We start from the raw sequence: 18,962 nt of genomic DNA on the forward strand, positions 1-18,962 counted from the left end.
ACACACACACACGAAACAAACAAAACCAACCTGGAGGAAGAAAATTTTCTTTTCTGGATGTTTCTGGAATGTGGATGTTCAATTGTATTTCTGTGTGTTGTCTCCTAGAAACTGCTCTGTGAATACAGAAAGCTAAATCACTCTGAACCCAATCATGAGTCCATCTGGTTCAGCATTGCCAGGCACTGGCTGGCAGCAGCTCTCCGGGTTTCCAGTGAGGTGACTTTCCCAGGCCTGCCTGGAGATGCTGCCAGAGATCAACCAAGGGACTTTCTGCATGCAAAACAGGTGCTCTGACTAACTGTGGAGACTTCTAAGGAGCAACTGAAGCTGCCACACTGAGTTCACACTGCCACACTGAGCCTTGGTTCATGTCGCTCAGGATTGTTGAGCACTGATCGGCAGCAGCCCTCAGTGGTTTCAGACAGGGGTCTTTCCCAGTTCTCACTGGAGATTCCACAAAGTGGGTGCTCTATTCTTTGAGATGTGGCCCTTCCTACCTGCTCAGTTACCAGCATACAACTGGGACTTGTGCTGGTACAGAAGCAGATCAAGAAACACAGCATAATCTTGATATAAATGCGCTTCTTTCAGAAGTTTGGCCGTGATGTCTTTGCTGATGCCCACCACCATGGCCCATGAGAGGGGCACACAGGGGTAATTATTTTTACCCAGGCCTAGCGTCAAAAAGGGGGCCCAGGAGCCAAAGGAGGGGCCCATAAGTTTCCTAAGATCTTACATTTCTTGATCTCGCCTGAACTGCCCAAGTGGGACGGTGGGGGTACCACTAGTGTCAAATCTGGGGGGAAATTGGCCTGCTACAGTAGCTCTTTGTCATGAAGGAGCGTAGAGGAGCTCAGGGACACAGCTGCAGGGCTTCGGCTGCAGCAGAAGTATGTTTTGGTGCACAAAGGACACTTTCCATTCTAGTGGGAGCCTAAATATGGTGCTAACTTTCTGCAATTATTTTCTGTATTTAAAAGGTTTTAAAGAGAGGAGTGTGCCTGATTTTCTGTATTACTGTGCCTAGCTGCCAATGCTGTGTGGGAGGGTAGACCTGAGCTCCAAAGACTATTCTGGCTGTCACCACTTTCCCCCTGCTCTGCTTTGCTCACGCCCCCTTTGGAAAGGGATCCAAGAGAAACTTGGTACCCCCTGATAAAATTCCTCTCAGAGGCCTTGCCCACCACAACACCCCATCCTCTGAAAGTCTGACCCTTTCTCATGAGGCTGGTGGTTAAAACCTTGTGCTACTTGTTTTGGGTAGCCACAAAACCAGCATGAAAGCAAACTGTTTTCAGGGCAAGCTATGGCGCTCCTGAAGAAGACTCCCCTTCAGATTTTATTTATTTACGTTTCATGTTTTTCTACCACCCTTCCTCCAAGGAGCTCAGGATGGCATGCAGGGTTCCTCCCCTCGTAATAACCATGTGATGTAAGTGGCCCAGAGTCACCCAGGAAGCTTTGTGGCTAAACAGGGAATTGAACTTGGATCTTCCAGGTCTTAAGTCCAACAACCAAACTTCTACACCATCCTGACTTTCAGCAGAAGGCACCTCTATTAGCCATCAAGGCTAAGTGGAACCTTCATGCCTTTGAACAGCCATTTTCAATCACTGTGCCATGGCACACTGGTGTGCCACAAATGGTCTGCAGGTGTGCCGTGGGAGTTTGGGGGAGTGTCATTTATTAGTAGGGCCATTGGGAGATGTGAGCCTCCCACCAGCAGCATGGTGTGCCTTGTCAATTGTCAAAAGACTGATGGTACACCTTGTCCGTGTGCTGTGAGACAAAAAGGTTGAAAATCACTGCCTTTGAATGTTAGTTTCTGGGGAGCAGAGTGCCATCTGGGGGTGACTGTGGCTGCCTTTGTGCCCTGTGGTCAACTGGTTGACTGCTGTAGGGAACAGAATGCTGGACCTCTCTGGCCTTATCCAGCAAGGCTTTTATTATACACTACTCACTGTGTATTCAGCAGAACTTTTTATTTTGCTCCACAGGTCTCTCCCAATTTATTCTCCATTCCTTTCAACTGCAAAATGCTGGTGATGGCAACAGCCCTTAAGTGAGTCTAGCCCACACATTCGGGAGTCACTCTATAATTGCATCTTTTTTCTTTAAGGAAAGGAGTTGTCGATGGGCTCAATTTAGCCTTGCCCTTGAAACTTCCATTCTCATTTCCAACCTCTTGTCCCGGGAGACAGGCTTACAATCCACACTATTTGGGGGAGGGGGGAGAGGAGAAGAAAACTATATGATTTGACCATTTTGGAAGTTGTAAACTGTGCCCATCATCCCCCCCCTAAAAAAAAATGGATTGAAGATTTTCTCAATTTGCCCATTACAGAATGAGCTAAAACAGGGAGGTTCAGTGAAAATGGGCAACCATTTCAAGAAATGATCTCCAAAAGGAACATCAATCAGCTTTTCAACTATGCACAAAAAGTGGTGGTGGTGGTTGTATGATCTACCCATATAGTTAGAATATATTTTATCTCATTTTTTATCCACTGCAGTATATTCAACGGGGTGGGGATTAACTCAGCGCAGGGTTGCAAAGAAATCTCTACAATGTCTCCAGTCTTGGCAAGAGGAGCTGTCCAGCACTTTCAGCAAGGTGGCAAGCCCCCCCTCCAAACAAGTTTTGAGCAGCAGGGAAGGACAGGAGGCCTCTAGAGCAGGGGTGCCCAAACCCTGGCCCGGGGGCCACTTGCGGTCTTCAGGGGCTCCTAATCTGGCCTGCGGGGAGCCCCCAGTCTCCAATGAGCCTCTGGCCCTCTGGAGCCTTGCTGGAGCCCGTGCTGGCCTGATGCAACTGCTCTCAGCGTGAGGACAACTGTTCGAGAAGGGCTCCCTCCACTACTTGCTGTTTCATGCCTGTGAAGCAGCAGTGGCAGCAAAGGAAAGGCTGGCCTTGCTTTGTGCCAGGCCTTTTATAGTCCTTGAGCTATTACAAGACCTTCATTCATTCATAAAAGTCTCATCTCTAATAAATTCATTTATGTAAATTTATTCAAATTTTAAATGTAAATGAATTCTTTTTTTCCTGGCCCCCAACAGGTCAGAGAGATGATATGGCCCTCCTGCCAACATATTTGGACACTCCTGCTCTAGAGCACGGTTTCTCAAACTGTGGGTCGGGACCCACTAGGTGGGTTGCAAGTCAGTTTCAGGTGGGTCCCCATTCATTTCAATGTTTTATTTTTAGTATATTAGACTTGATGCTCCCATGATATGTGGCTGCATTTGGGGAAATGTGACAGTACTTTTAACAGGCTACTATGTATATGCTTTTAACAATGATAGTCAATGGGGCTTCCTCCTGGCTAAGTGTGGACAGGATTTCAGCCTAGGATTGTTAAAAAATTTTCCTGCCTGATGATGTCACTTCTGGTCATGACCTCACTTCCAGGTTAATGACATCACTTTTGGTGGGTCCGGACATATTATCATTCTAAAAAGTGGGTCCTGGGCTAACCACTGCTCTAGGGCAAGGAGCAAACTCAAGGAGTTGGTGCACCAGCAACTTCCAAGTAGCACCTTCATGTGAAACTCTCCTGAGGCAGGCCTGGAAATGAATTTCAGGGGCTTGTTTGTGGTTGCCCCCCGAGGAGAGAAGACTTTTGTAAATTCTTAAATTGTCTCCCACTCAGATTGAAACCCAAGCAAGAAAGAACTGCTGGTTCCCTTGATTCCCTTGCAGTCGAACAGCGGAAACACTCTCAGCTGTTCTTGGTGTCTTCTGGTGATTCGGGGGAAGTGAAAAAGACCCCCTTTTGGGCAATCCTCATGCTGAAAGGGGGGTCTTTCTAATCCTTACCCAGTGAGCAGTTCTCCCTTTTCAAACCTTGGCGCTTCATTCCAGCCAATCCAATTTCTGATGTTTTAGGACAGTGGTTCCCAAACTTTTTAGCACCAGGACTCACTTTTTAAAACAACACTCTGTTGAGACCCACCTATAAAAATCAAGACCCAGCCTTTAAAAAAAATCTATAAAGAAACAATATTTTATTTATAAGTAATAATAATCAGAAAAAGACCCTCAAACATTTATCTCCCTATTTTTACGCATGCTTGCAAACCTCAGGAGCTCAGTTCACTGCAGGGCACTGAGCAGCTATCTTGCAAGCTGCAGGAGCTGAGCTCTTTGCAGGGTAATTAGCTGCTACAGTACCTGATTTTTGAACAACCTCTGGGCTTGAGGCAATTAGTTATTATTTATTATTATTTTATTGATTTATATCCCACCTTTTTGCCCCATGGGCACACAAGGCTGCCTACAGCAATTAAAACTACAAAATTAACAATTAAAAACAATAATTAAAACAGTTTTCAAATAATTAAACATCTAAAACAAACCCCGTGGATTCTAATATAAAAGGAGAAAGACAGTCAGCCAGCCTGTCAACAGTTAAAAGCTTTTTGAAATAAAAAGGTCTTCAGTCCATGCCAAAATAGTAGCAACGAGGGAGCAGTTCTCAATTCTAAGGATCAATTATCTGATCTATCCATTGCCCTTTGGCAATCCACCCAGCAAAAATCAGGTCAGTCAGTTTGTCCAGACCCACAGTTTGGGATCTACTGTTTTAGTAAATCATTCCATTCTTTTCCAAGACTGTTTGAGGCAAGTCTTAGCAAGCTCATTCGTCACTAGTGGGTACATCAGTTCCCTTGATTCTGAAAGTTCTCTGAGTGGAGTATTGCGTTGTCTCCCCATTGGCTCTCCACAGTGGGGTGGAGTCTTTATCTATGAAGTGGGTTGATGTGATTCGTGTTCGGGGAGCTGACCAGTCTGCCACTTGAAATGTCATTGAGACATCCTTCCTTTCGTCTCCTTGAATGCAATACATTTTGTCAAACTCTTGTGAAAAGTCTGTAAAATGTTGATTCTGGAAAAGGATTAAACCATTTAAAAACAAATCAGAAGCATGAAAAGCACAGCCCATAGCCCAAAATGTTGTCAAGTCTGCTCAAGAGGCAACCATCATCCTACATGAGTCTAAACCTTCATATTGATCCAGTCTGCTTAACCTGGACACATGAGCCTGTTAAGTCAGATCCTGAATCCCTTGGGCTCAGTACTGTCAAGCACTGACTGGCAGCAACTCCCCAGGTTTCAGAGGGAGGAATTGTTCCCAGTTTTGTTTGGGGATACTGCCAGAGATTAAACCTAGAACCCCCTGCATGCAACTCCAGCCCAGGGCTCCGGACCAGTCCTTGAGTAAAATGAAATGTGTTGTTACTGGAATAAAGTTAATAATGTTCTTGTTACTAGAAAAATAAAGGAAATTATTGCTCAGTAATTTTCACTGAAGAAAATCTATATTGCTGTGTGCTTAGAGTTTTTGTGGCTGTGAACCTTCTGGTATTTATTGGTTTACCCAACAACCCGTCATAGAGAGTTGTCAGTCTAAAAGGCCTTCTGCAGCAATGGATTCCAATGAAATAGAGCAGTGTTTCTCAAACTGTGGGTTGGGACCTGATTTCTGATAGGTCCTGCAGAAGCCTCCAATGAAAACATGGGTGATGGAAAGATCAGTCAACTAATTGCCTCAAGTTCTGAGGCTATTCGTGGATGGAGTTTCTGCCTGTTTAGTCTGCCCCTTGCTCCAACTAGGTCAGGGTTGTCAACACGGATGGGCAGCAACCCTCCAACATTTCAGGCAGGGGTCTTTTTATCCCATCCATGTTTCAGGAGTGAACTTGGAACCTCTTGGATGAAAAGTGGGGACTGGATCACCAGGCAATAGCCCTTCCCCAATTTAAGGATAAAATTATCCTATGTCTTGATTTCACCATATTTGAGCTGAACACCAGGGCTGTTGGAAAAATTAAAAAAGTATTAGCTTAGGAACAATGTTCAACCAGAAGTGGCAACACACTCCCCCCCCCCAAACACTAGAAAGCAACCAAGCCGCTTGGTGATAATCCTGATTCTCATGCTCAGTCATCTGTACTTTGGGGTACAACTATATTCTCTCTAATTTGCTCCCAAGGGGTAGAGCTGGTTCTAGGGACCAATTCCATCCCATTAGGGTCCGTAACAAGCCCCCGAAGACCACAGACAAATACGTATGTAATCCTCAGCAATTTTTGGAATCACATGCCCAGTCGAGTGTGTCAGGCGTAGAAACACATTGAAGAACCTGCTTGATGGAGTCCAAGATTTGCCATTTTCGTGAATTTGCAGGAAAGAGACTTCTCTCTGAATCCTAAGAAATGTGGAGAGAGGTGAGTGCCCGTCTTGGACTCAAGAATTCACTGCAGGGGTGGAGGGGCTGTGCTGAAGCAAAAATATTGAACTTCTTTTAATCTGCAATGAGTTGCAAGAACATCAGGAAAACTCTGATGACCAATGGAGTCCATCACCATTGGAAGCTACTGCCTATTGAGTCAGACCCTTGTCCTTCAGTGTTATCAGGGATGGACTGGCAGCAACAACTCTCCAGGGTTTGGTGAATTGGCAGGGTGGGAGTCAAAACTGGGACCTTCTGCATGTGCTTTACCCTCGATCTGCAGCCTCTCCCTTTTCCCCACAAGTAGGCCACAAAGGAAACCAGGCGCCCCCATTATTTGTCTACAGCCTGCATTCTTTTGAGATATTCCGCTTTAGAACAAGGAGGTTTCACTTGGCTACTGTGACTATCAGTTGTTGATAGACCTATCCCTCCTCTGTGAGTTCTCTGAAGCTGTTATACGTGTGTCAAGCAACTTCCATACACCATGGAAACCGTCAACCAAACCAAGGTGGCCGAATTCATCCTTGAGGGTTTCCCCAGCCTGCAACACTTCCACAAGCCCCTCTTCCTCCTGCTCCTCCTCATTTACCTCTTCACCATCTCCGGTAACCTGTTGATTTTCACCATCATCCGCACTGATCCTCAGCTCCACACCCCCATGTACTTCTTTGTCAGCATCCTGTCCTTCCTGGAGATCTGGTACACGGCAGCCACCATCCCCAAGATGCTCTCCAACATGCTCAGCAAAAGGAGAAACATCTCCTTCACTGGCTGCCTTTTGCAGATCTACTTCTTCCACTCCTTGGGAGCCACTGAGTGCTATCTGCTGACAGTCATGGCCTTTGACCGGTATCTGGCCATCTGTAACCCACTCCGCTATCCGGCCATCATGACCAGCCAGATGTGCATCAAGCTGGCTGCCAGCTGCTGGATCTGTGGCTTGCTGGGCCCCATCACCGAAATTGTCTTGATCTCCAAGCTGCCCTTCTGTGGCCCTAATCAGATCAAGCACATCTTCTGCGACTTCCCTCCAGTGCTGAGCTTGGCCTGCACCGACACCTCCGTCAACATCCTGGTGGATTTTGTGGTCAATGCATGCAAGATCTTGGCCACTTTTCTCCTGATCTTACTGTCCTACTTGCAGATCATCAGGGCCATTGTGAAGATCCGCACGGCTGCTGGACGGAGGAAGGCCTTCTCCACCTGCGCGGCCCACCTCACCGTGGTGCTCATCTTCTTCGGAAGCATCTTGTTCATGTACGTCCGGCTGACGAAAAGCTACTCTTTGGATTATGACAGGGCGCTGGCTGTCGTCTATGCCATCATAACCCCTTTCCTTAATCCAATTATCTACAGCTTGAGGAACAAGGAAATCAAAGCAGCCTTGAAGAGGATGTTCTGGAGGCAGAAAACAATGGCTCGGGAAAGAGAACAGCCTAGGAGGCTTGGAAGTTAAGGTCACACCTTGCATTGTGCGCCCATCCCAACCACATGAATGCACCACTGAGATGCATGTACTCTAGTACCTGGAAGGGAGGATTCACTTCACTTCACCTGGAAGGGGGGATTCAAGAGGACAGCCACAAATTGCCCAACTTACGAAATGCCACCCCTCCTGCGCCCAACAGGACACCAGCTGTCTGCCTCCAATAGCCCTCTTTTTCCTCCTGCTTTCAGGAGAGGAACAGTAGTGATGGAATCTTGCCTAGTTGCCTTTAAGAGGGGATTGGACAAATTTCTTGGGGAAAAGTTCATCGCGGGTTACAAGGTAGAGGCAGGTTGCCTCTGATTGCCAGATGCAGGTGAGGGCACCAGAACGCGGGTTGTGTCTGTTGTCTTGTGTGCTCCCTGGGGCATTTGGTGGGCCGCTGTGAGATACCGGAAGCTGGACTAGATGGGTCTTTGGCCTGATCCAGCAGGGCTGTTCTTATGTTCTTAGGAAGTGTGGAGGAGATAGATGTGACGGGCCAGAGCATCTCTTCTGCTCCATTCCAGGAAGTGGGAGGCAGCATGGAGGCAAGTGGGCGAGGTGCCCCCATCCACCTGCTGCCTGAGGCAACTATCTCAGCTGGTCTCAGGCCAGCCTAGCCCTGAGAACAGCCTATTCAGCTGAGAAGACTGAGTGGGGAGGCAAAGACTCAGCTGAGAAGTGCTTGCTGATGACTGCAGTGCCCCACATAGCTCTCTGGCCAAATCCATCACTAACAGCTTATTTTGCTTATTACAGGATAACAAGCAAGCAGATGCAAATGGTGCAATTGCATATTTAGAATTTGCATATTCTAAATAGGTCAGAGATTTGAGAGTTTCGGGATGCAGCATGCAGGTTACCAAGGAGCGTGGAGTGGATTTATTTTTGGCGCACAGAGCCTTGGTGCCATCCTTCCAACAGCTTGCTCCAAAACTCGTTTTCCTCTTAGAGATGGGCCACAGCTCTCAATCCCCCCAAACACCTCCCCTCTTTCTCTTAAAGCTTTTTAATTTCTCAGGTTTGCAGGGCTGGGGGAAGCGCATTTCGCGTTTGTCAAGCCTCCAACCCGATTTCTAGGACACAATAAAATGATGATAATAGAGTAGTTGAGCGAAGGAGGCTGAAAGGAGCTAACTGCTCCTTTGACAAATGTTGTCACTCGGGTTTATTTGTTCCGGCAATAGCCAAGGCTTTAATTCAGCACTCTTTCATTGCCTGGTCCCCAGTATCCCTCCTGCCACCACACAAAAGGAAACTCACAGCTCTTTCCTGGAGACCCTCAACCAGCAAGAGCCCAGCAGCTGATTATGACCCCCACTAATCATTTGACTGTCCCCCTGCTGGACTCCAAAAATGTCTTTTTGGCCAGTGGACAAGTGAGGGAAGGGGGAAGGAAATAAAACCACCAACAGAGTCCAGAAAGAGATTCTCTTAGGGCCAAATGTGATGCATGCCTCATCATCCAACATTGCCAGATACTCATGATTGAGACTTAAAATGATGCAGGGGGTGGAGAGAGCGGAGAGAGGGGTGTTCCTTTCCCTCTCACACAACCCCAGAAGCAGGGGACAGCCCCTCTAATGGAGTGTTGGAGAGTTAGGACAGACCAAAGGAGATACCTCTTTACCAGCGTGTAATTAATTTGTGGATCTCCTTGTCACAGGATGTGGTGATGGCACCTGGACTAGATGCCTTTAGTTGGATTGGATTGAACAGATTGATGGAGGAGAAGCCCACCACAGGCCCTGATTTGACAAGGTTTGACAAGGGGGCTGCCACAGAATACGAGATGCAAGGGAGGGCATGTGTCTTGTGTGCTCCTTAAGGCATTTGGTGGGCCACTGTGAGATTAGGAGGCTGGACTAGATGGACTTTTGGCCTGAACCAGATGGCCTCTTCTTATGTGGGGGTTCACTTTCTTTTCAAAGGGGGGGGTGACTGCAAAACACAGTGAAACCACATAAGGGAGTGGGGGTGTATTTTGTCCCCATTTTGTATTTGTATTGGCAACCTTCAGTCTCGAAAGACTATGGTATTGTCCCCATTGCAGTTTTGATATCACTCACAGCCCCCCCCCACCCCGCTATTTTCAGGTCCAAAAATGTCAACAAATTTTACCTAAAAATGACATGGGAGGTGGTGGTTGAGAATCATGACCAGGGCCAAAATGATGGCAGAGGCAGGGTACTGAAGTGCCCCTTCCCCCATCACAGTTTTGACATGCAGTGTTGTCTGATGGGAACACACCTTGCTTGGCCTTTCAGCACCTCACATCACTACCCTCCTGTTCACTCGGAAAAAGAGGCACTTTTTCAAGTGGTGCTCCTCTTATATTTACCAAGGGGAGAGTAACTGCTCCTCTCCAGGCCAGCACAATGTCTTCTCTAGTGGCTGCTCCTGGTGTCTCTTCTGTATCATCTTAGTTTGTGAGCCCTTTTGGGGACAGGGAGCCATTTAGAACATCAGAAGAACCCTACTGGATCAGACACAGGGCCCATCCAGCAGCTTCCTGTATCCCACAGTGAGATCCTATAGAGAGGCCTACCTGGCTGGCCGTGTATGGACCCCAAGTGGCGCAGCGGCTGGACGAACCCTGAAGCGCTGACCAGCAGCTGCAGGAACATACACTCTTTTGCCAGAGCACAGACATGGCCGGGCAGCACCAGTCCAGCTTTGGCCCTCGGGAGAAGGAGGTAGAGGCAGAAACTTCAGGTGCAGGCAGAAAGCGGTGGTACAAAGAAGTGGAAGCATGAGACATCATAAATCCTCTCTAATTATTACAATAATTGTATTTGTGTGTGTGCAGGGGCCGAGGGACTTGAATGTGATCCACAATGATCCCAATTTTTGCCTTAGTGGTTGCCATTTCCTAAGGATTGGGAACGACTGCTCTACAACATTATTTTCTCCAGTACCCTCTTAATCTTTTTATGTCAGATTGGGAGCCAGGGGGAGGAGAGTGGCACTAGCTGGAGTGGCCAGTGGACAGAGTGGCCACCCCGCCAAGCTTCCACTCTGTCTCCTGGGCCCACCAGGAGGGCCAATTAGCAGATTGTTTCTGCTGTCTACCAACCTATGTAGAAAGTAATTATGGACTCTGTGATGAACCTGTGAGCTATGGGTTATTGCCTCCCAAAGGTTGACCGTGTACCCCGCAGCGATCGCAACAAAAATTAATGCCAGTGTTTACCAACTCCATGAAGAGAAAACACAAAGCAGAGCTTAAGATACAAGTAAATTTCAAGGACCATTGAACAGTCGTTGATTAAAACAGGAGTTTCAGATTCTCACCTGTGGTAGAGAAGGAAAGGGTAAGTGGGTGTCTATCGAGATCTCTGCCATGCTAAGTAGGCCCCAGGAGGACGACCCATGGATGCAATAAGTCCCTATGGCAGCCCCGCAGTGTGCCCCCATGTGCCCCCCATGTAGAGGGCAATGGGGACCAGAAATAACTGGGTGTAAACCGAGAGTCTGTGTTGTCATGACAGGTGAGTAGTCAGACCGGAGAAGCAAATGGAATGGGAGATTCAACCCATGGGAGAAAATTGTCCCCCTGGCTAGGGTTGGATGAAGGGGGAAGCCCCCCAGCGCCTCAGAGCTGCTTGCTCAGTTTGCGGACTTGTCTCTCGCGTGCCTCAAAGGCAATTTTGGCATCCATCAGCTCGCTCAGGACCTTGCGCATGGCTTCCATCTCCTGTTCGGCCTGCTTGTAGCTCTGGGCCAGCTCCTGGCTTTCCCGCTGCAATTCCTCCAGGATGAGCTTGACATCTTCGTTCTGCCGCCTGCAGCTGTTCTTGAGCTGCTCTGCTTCCCTGAGGAGGGTCTCCACAGTCTTGACCGTCGCCTCAAGCTCCTCCCTGGACATCGCTGGGAAAGAGGAGGGGACAGACACAGCACAATCAGTAATGCCACCCTCAAAAATTCCTTCCTCCTCTCAGCTAAAGTGGATTTTAAATAGCCACTGAGGCTCAGCGATTGTCAACCTTTTCCATCTCATGGCATGTTGACAAGGTGCAAAAATTTTCAGGGCACACCATCGGTTTTTGGACATTTTATACAGTTTTTGGACAATTCGGATGCTGTGCTGCCAGCTGAAAGCTTGCAGTCCCCCAATGGCCCTACAAGTAAATGACCTTCTTCCAAACTCCAGTGGCACACCTCACAGGTTCATCACAATGTGCCACGGCTCAGTGGTTGAAAACCGCTGCCTTTTGCAATTCCCCTTGGTCATAATATGAATACTGCCTCCCCCCAAAAGCAGAACAGTGTTTACTTATTTTCTTAGAGCATCTGTGCTCTGCTTTCCCACAGGGCAATCTACAGGGTGGCTCATAGGACTGGACAAATTAAGATTCAGGTTTAAAAAATACTGTAAACACCAGAGAAAAAAGCACTCAAAGCATCTCAAAATAAATATAACAGGAGCCAATGCACAAGCAGCACCTGTGGCTCCTTGAAACGAAGAACGGCAGGCAGCCCCCCAAGCTACCTGTCCTCAAACACTCTTTCAAGTAAGACAGCTATAATTTGGAGCTCCATTGCACTGCGTCCTCCTGGGGGACATTTTTATCCACACACCCCAGGATGTAGCATCTGAAGGCAGAGTGGCTCTGAATGCGGGCTGTTGGGGATGCAACTGCTGGTGTCTTTGTAAATAAAGCAAATGTTCCCCAAAAGGCCCCCCTACCGTCTCCAGTGCCTTCTCATCCAGATGGAACCAAATCTGGAAATTCCTGCCCCAGTGTTTCTCCAAGAACTGGGGAATTGCAGATCCATATTAGAATCATAGAACATGAGAGGGGAAAGGGACCTTGGAGATCATCTAGTTCCACCCCTTGCACCATACAAGCCTCTGTTACAGCAGCCCTGACAGGTGGCCCTCCAGGCACTGCGTCCAAGGAAAGAGAGTCTTCCAGTCTGAAGCAGACTGTGCCAGGACCAAACAGCTCTTACCACTAGGAAAAGCTTCCAGTGGGGAAAGACATTTGAGACAAAGAAGTGGTTTTTTTTTTAAAGTTTCCTTGGAGAAAACCAACATAGCCAACTAAATTTTAAGGGAGTGTCAAGAGGTCCAGAGGTTTTAAGCCCCCCTCCCCCCAAGAAAATAGCTGAAGGGCCTCTCCCCATTTTCAAAGACACTGAAAGCTGTTGAGAAGTTGGATGGGGGGAGAATCAGTCCTAATGATGCTTATTCTTTTCCTGGCTTCAAGTGTGGCATCCATGGAAATGTCAGATTGGACAATGACAAAATGCCCATCAGAAGGCCCACTGAGGCACTCTGATCCCTGAATTCTCAGTATGGACGGGAGTTGTAGCACCCAATGTGTCATTAGGTGTGGACAAGGCTTGCCATGGGGGTCCCTGGGTAGGGCTTCTCTTTCTTTGAGTATGGCTAGAACCCAAAACAAATGGCTCTGATTTGTGGCGGGTTCAATACATTCTAAAAACACACAGGAGATTATTCCACAGCCGAGCTGCCATCACGGCAAATAGGGCCAGCCCATCCCTAAAGACAACGGAAACCGTCACCTTACGGCAGCAGTTTGGTGGGTAGGTGTCAGGAGGTCTTGGGCCAGCCCAGACCGAGAAGGTTCAATCCCCAGTAAGGTTCTTCCAACCCTCCAAGGTCAGCCTGGAGACTCCAGGAATCAGCCTCCATGCCCAGCTGACTCCTGAAAGTGGAGATTTCCAACAAGAATTTTGAGCATGGAACAAAGAACATCCCCGAGAACAAACACAAGCAGAAGCAGGCAGTTAAAGCAATAGCTGCAGGCTCAAATAACTTGAACTACCTGTGGTTGATTTTAACTTATAACAAAAGAGCTAACTCCACACAGTGAAGAATGACAGAGTGGGAGAAGTTCTTGCCAAATCAGGACTTCTTTAGCTTCTTCCTTTAACAAAAAAATAAAATAAAAAGCACTGTGGGAGCTGTATGGGTCTCTTTGGGGAGTTCCACAACAGCAGTGGGGCCACCTCTGGTTAAAGCCCCATCTCTTGTGTCCTCTCCCCGAATCTCTGCCAATGGCGGGTCAGAGAGGAGGGGCTCAAGAGCGAAGCAGGTTGAAAATGGAGATTAAACGTGGGGATAGGTCTAAAACAGTGAGCCCCAACTAGCAACCTGCCAGCCACATTCTGGGGCAGGCGGACCCTCCTCTCGAGTCGAGAAATCCATTTTCAAAGCCAGAGGTGGAAGAGCTGTGGATCTGAGGTTAGAAGCCTCGTGCAAGGAGGGTCCCACTCTGCCCCCACCCTGACCCTCAAGAGATGCCATCCACTCACCAGCCGGGCTGCAGGAAGGCCAGAAGTAACTGTTAAAGGGGAAGAAACCTTCCAGCTTTTCTCCTTGGCAAGCTCGAGAGATAGGGAACTGGGGCTGGCTGGAGGGGCCCTGGTTCCTTCGACAGGGCACTGGAAAGACCCAAGCGATCAGTTCATTGGCAGGGGGGCCTTGTGGTTCCTGGAAGGCTCTAGGATCACAGTGCAGGAGAGCCGCAGAGGATTGAGCAGAAGGATTAAGGCTAGCTAAATCGAGCCTACGGCACGGGGGGATTTACAGCCTGCTTGTTTCCCTGCAAACCACAGTGCCAAGTCCAATTGCAAAGAGAGAGAAGAATGAATGTGTGGGGCTACTTTCAGCAGAATCTCTTGTTTCCCAGAATCCTCCTGGATTGGAGGTGGCTTCAGGGGTGCCCCTAAGCTGTGCCAAATGTCCAGTATTGCCATTGGGTCTGATCCAGCCATTGGTAACCAACATACAGGTACAGGACTGGCTGTTCAGGTGGGGCTTTTTGGAATGCATGTTGCGGTGGGCATGCCAGGGCCCAGATCCGGGCCCACCCAAAGCCCTGAAAAGTGTGAAGGCCACTGGTCCCAACACCACCTGGGAAGCCAGGGCCCAGGGGAACACTTCCTGGGACACTGTGTCACGATGTTGATGTTTTACCATTTCCAGATGCCCTGGCCCCTGAAGCTGTGTCCGGGTGCCAGGGCACCTAAAAATGGAAGTACCGTCTACTTGCCTATAAGTTGAAAAATATGTGCCTAAATTGAGACTGTAACTAATTAGATGATGCAATGCAGTATTATTATATCCCTACCCCTCTCCATGGCTGCAATGTGGGGGGGGGGGGTGAAGACATGAAAGCCCAGCGTCCATGGAAGGTGGGGTCCTCGGGAAGCTAACTAAGGCCTTACAGCACAAGCTGGGATAGAACATCTGACTGCAGGCCAGCTTTAAGCCAATTGGGCCCCACGCCTAAGGGTCCCCTGCTCTAGGGAAAACCTAAAAAAACCAAGTGACAGTATAGATTCACCTATAAGTCAAAAATGCCATGCCTCAAAATGACACACAACCTCCTGGTTTTAGAAGTAGGCTGTCTCTGAATGCCAGATGGAAGGGAACGGCAACAGGATACAAGGATCTGCTTGTCTTGTGTGGTTGCTGAGGTGGCTGGTGGGTCCCTGTGAGATGCAAGAAGCTGGTGTTACATGAAAATCCCCTTTTGCCTTTCAGTTGTGATTTTCTCTCTATATCTGGTTATGTTACTATGGACTAAAATATCATGCAGGCTAAACTTCTCCCAGCACACAGGCCACATTTCCAGAACTCTGGTCAAGCCACAAGCTCATGGTTACACAACCACCACCACCCCCATGGGTGGGAGGAAGTCAGGCATCTTAAATCATTGTTTAAGTGTCTCCTACATTACTGTATTCGTTGTATTGTTTTAACCCAATCACTGTTTAAATACTGTATGCAAACTTGAACTGCCTTCTTGGGTTGCTGATTCATTGTATTGTTTAAGTTCCCCCATCTAGGAAGCCAGCCATAGACCCCATTGAATTTTGCTGATAACTGACATCCTGATCCTTTCAATGTTTTACACACTCAAAGCACCCTGCTGTGTGGTAGTAATCAAGCTGTTTGGTAGTAATCAAGTAATCAAGAGTAATCCAGCTCAGCACTGTCTCCAAACCCCTTTTAAGTGAGGGCTTCCTCCCTCACCTGCTCTCGTTCTCTCCAAGGACCAACACATCTGTGTTGTGTCAGCGGGTCCTCTTCACAGGACTCCCCCCCCCCCGACTGCTCTACAGGACAGGTAACTAGTTAGCAGCAGGGGTTGGAAAATCAGGGACCCCTAAAATCCTTTCCTACAACCTTTCCTTTTTCTAATTTCCTCGGATGCACAAAATACTCTTCACATGCAACCACCACGAAAGCTAGGTACACTAGATTCAAGTACTAGGACCAAGAAACATGCACTTATCATTTCTCCATGTGCATTATTATTTCCCCTGAGGGCTGGGGATAAGAATCGGCCCTCAGTTTGGCTGTACTTGTCGTAAGAGGCGACTGAACAGTCACCGGGTAGATGGGACTCGTCAGCCTGGGAAGGCAGCTCATCTGAGAGAAGGAAAACTCTGATCCCAAACCTCCACTGCCTTGTGGCTACATCCAGTTATGGAAAAGGCTTCAGGAGTCAACCTTGAGGCAAAATCTGGAGCCGGAGTGCCTGAGGCAGTTCGTGGCTGAACACAATCACGTTCTGGCAACTCCTGCGACGCCGCTGAAACCAACCGTATTGGCCTCTGCCTTTCCATTGGACCATTCCAGCGACGTGGAGAGGGGGGATTTGCTGCATGGATAACAGTCTATCCTCCATATCTACTTTACCCAGGCTTTGCGCACTGGAGAGGACACTCTGTTCCAGAACACTATTCAGAGTGCGATACCAGAGTCTTCCAAGACTGAAGGATGCCAACAAGATGTGCATTATGTTTACCTTTGTGCTTTTGTAATAAAACTATAATCTTTTATTAAAAGTTATCTTTCTCTCAGTCTCCTCTTTAAGCAAAAGGGAATTTCTCTGCATGACGCCGTCTTGTTATCCAGCCTACAACTCTAATGTTCCAATAAGGGCAGTGTAATAATTCCCCTAAACAAAACAGCCCTTTTGGTAACACTGGACTAGATGGGCCTTTGGCCTGATCCAGCGGGACTCTTCTTACGTTGTGCTCTTAAATGGTTCAATAGCACAAGGGAAAGAGGACAGGCCTGGCACCCACCTGCAAGTGGACCCTCCCCCTCCATTTGGGAGCCATTCGCCTCTGTTTTGCACCCCCAAATGGCTCCAAAGGGGAGGGGAGGAGCCGCTTTCATGCTGCAGGGAGGCTCCCTGCAAAACTTAGTGCCCCGCCCCCTTTAGCTAAAGACATCCTAAAGCAGCAGGTTTTCAACTGGGGTGCCTTAAGAGTCTGGAGCACAGCAGCTGAAAAACTCTTTGGGGTTCTGCTGCTCTGTTTGTAGGCCAACTGTCTGTAGTAATGAATTGGCAGAGCCAGTAGAAGAAGGAAGGACAGACAATTCATTACTACAGACAATTGCCCTACAAACAGAGCAGCAGAACCCAGAAGAGTCTCCTGGAAGACACATCACAAGAGGCGAAAACCATAGAGGGGACTATAGAGGTCAGGGTGCCTTATGAAGAAAAGCATTGAGAATCGCTGCCCTAAAGTCATCAGCCTGTTGCAAAATAGTGGCTGGAGGTGGGGGGGCAGTGATTTGGGGGCAGAACCCTTTAATAGACCACATCCTATGGGTCACACACTGGGACTACCTCCCCGTGCAGATCAATTGTCAGAGTGACAACAGAGCAGGGAATCTCATGCCCAACATTGAAACTGGCCAGCTGAACTGCATGAAGGTAAAGCAATTCATGTGCCCATTTTACAGGTGAGAAACACTGAGGCTGAGACAGAAGCCAGCAGCCCACTCGCAGCCATGGCAAGGAATGGCTGTTTCCCGCCTTCCCCCCCCCCCACTGCTGTGAGTACAAAACCCCTGAAATCAGAGTCTCTGTTCTGTTCCCCTCTGCCCTCTTCAACCAGTTATCCTAGTTCAACTAGTGGAATTTCACAGTAGGCAGGGGTGTCACTATGGAGGTGAAGGGGACCACACTAGGTAACATCCTCAGGGGGTTGACACCAAAAGCTTTGGAGCCTTGGTCTGCCAGACCAACCTCTGTCTTTCACTCTCCATAACGTCAAATGTACCTGACGGGAGGGTGGGAGATGAATGGACAGGCAGATCAGGTGTACCCAGAACTCTGGAGGTGGACATGATCCATGGGGGTGACACCATGAATGACTGAACTGGGTGACACAAACCCTAAAGACGCCACTGAATAAAACAGGTGGTGTTTGACCCCCCCATTGTCTTGACCACCTCCTGTGGTCAGCCTGAGAGTAGAGATGGCTATGGGGCAGGGTGACCCCAAGTGAGCAAAGGCACAGCTGGGTATAGAGGCCAAGACCTTCCAAGAAGACACAGATGGGGGGAGGAAGATGCAGAGCAAGGCCTCCACGGTGGCCCAAGTTGCCTCTCCTGTGCTCAGCTGCCCTCTCTGGTGGCTGAAGTGGGATCCAAAAACTGGTCACCACAAAAGAAAATATCGAAGAGGCAAGCTTTAGAGCAGGGGTGTCCAAACATTTTGACAGGAGGGCCACATCATCTCTCTGACACTGTGTCGGGGGCTGGGGAAAAAAAGAATTAATTTACATTTAAAATTTGAATAAATTTACATAAATGAATATGTTAGAGATGGAGATATATTAGAGATGAATGAATGAAGGTCTTGCAGTAGCTCAAGGCCTTTAAAAGGCCTTGTACAAAGCAAGACCAGCCTTTCCTTCACTGCCACTGCTGCATCACAGACATGAAACAGCAAGTAGTGGAGGAAGCCCTGTCCCACAGCTCAGGTGAGAGGTCAAACAGTCGTCCTCATGCTGGGAGCGGTTGTGTCGGGCCAGCACGGGCTCCAGCAAGTCTCCGGAGGGCCAGAGGCTCACTGCAGACTGGGGGCTCCCCCAGGGCCTTATTGGGAGCCCCCGAGGGATGCAAGTGGCCCCCGGGTCGGGGTTTGGGCACCCCTGCTTTAGAGGGCCGGCAGAGCCCTGCCACCCCTCTCCCTCTTTCTCTCTCTCCAGTTGGACCCAGCTCTTTCAGAGCACTCCTCGGTAATCTTCCTAGCACAACCTGGGTGGATGGTGTGTCCCCACAATCCCATTATCTCTGGCCATAAAAAGAGATGATGCAGCAATCCTCCAGCGCTCAGCCTTCCAGCCTTCCCACTTCGGAAAGCAGTAGCGTCAGCCATCAAAACAAACCTCCACGGAAACAGACCACCCCACCACCACCTTGGGGATTCTCCAGCTTAATGGTGTTTCTCGATCTTGGCATGTCGGGGAGA

The 18,962-nt window shown here is 48.5% G+C and overlaps 1 protein-coding gene across 1 annotated transcript; it reads left to right on the forward strand.

Annotated features, from left to right (window-relative positions):
* The first annotated feature begins 6,723 nt into the window (after positions 1-6,723).
* LOC136635234 (olfactory receptor 6N1-like) lies at positions 6,724-7,695 on the forward strand. The gene has a single exon (XM_066610385.1). It carries the CDS (start codon positions 6,724-6,726, stop codon positions 7,693-7,695), a length of 972 nt encoding a protein of 323 aa, XP_066466482.1.
* The last annotated feature ends 11,267 nt before the right edge of the window (positions 7,696-18,962 follow it).

The sequence above is a fragment of the Tiliqua scincoides genome, chromosome 15 (genome assembly GCF_035046505.1).
Source record: "Tiliqua scincoides isolate rTilSci1 chromosome 15, rTilSci1.hap2, whole genome shotgun sequence".
In the NCBI taxonomy this organism is placed as follows: domain Eukaryota; kingdom Metazoa; phylum Chordata; class Lepidosauria; order Squamata; family Scincidae; genus Tiliqua; species Tiliqua scincoides.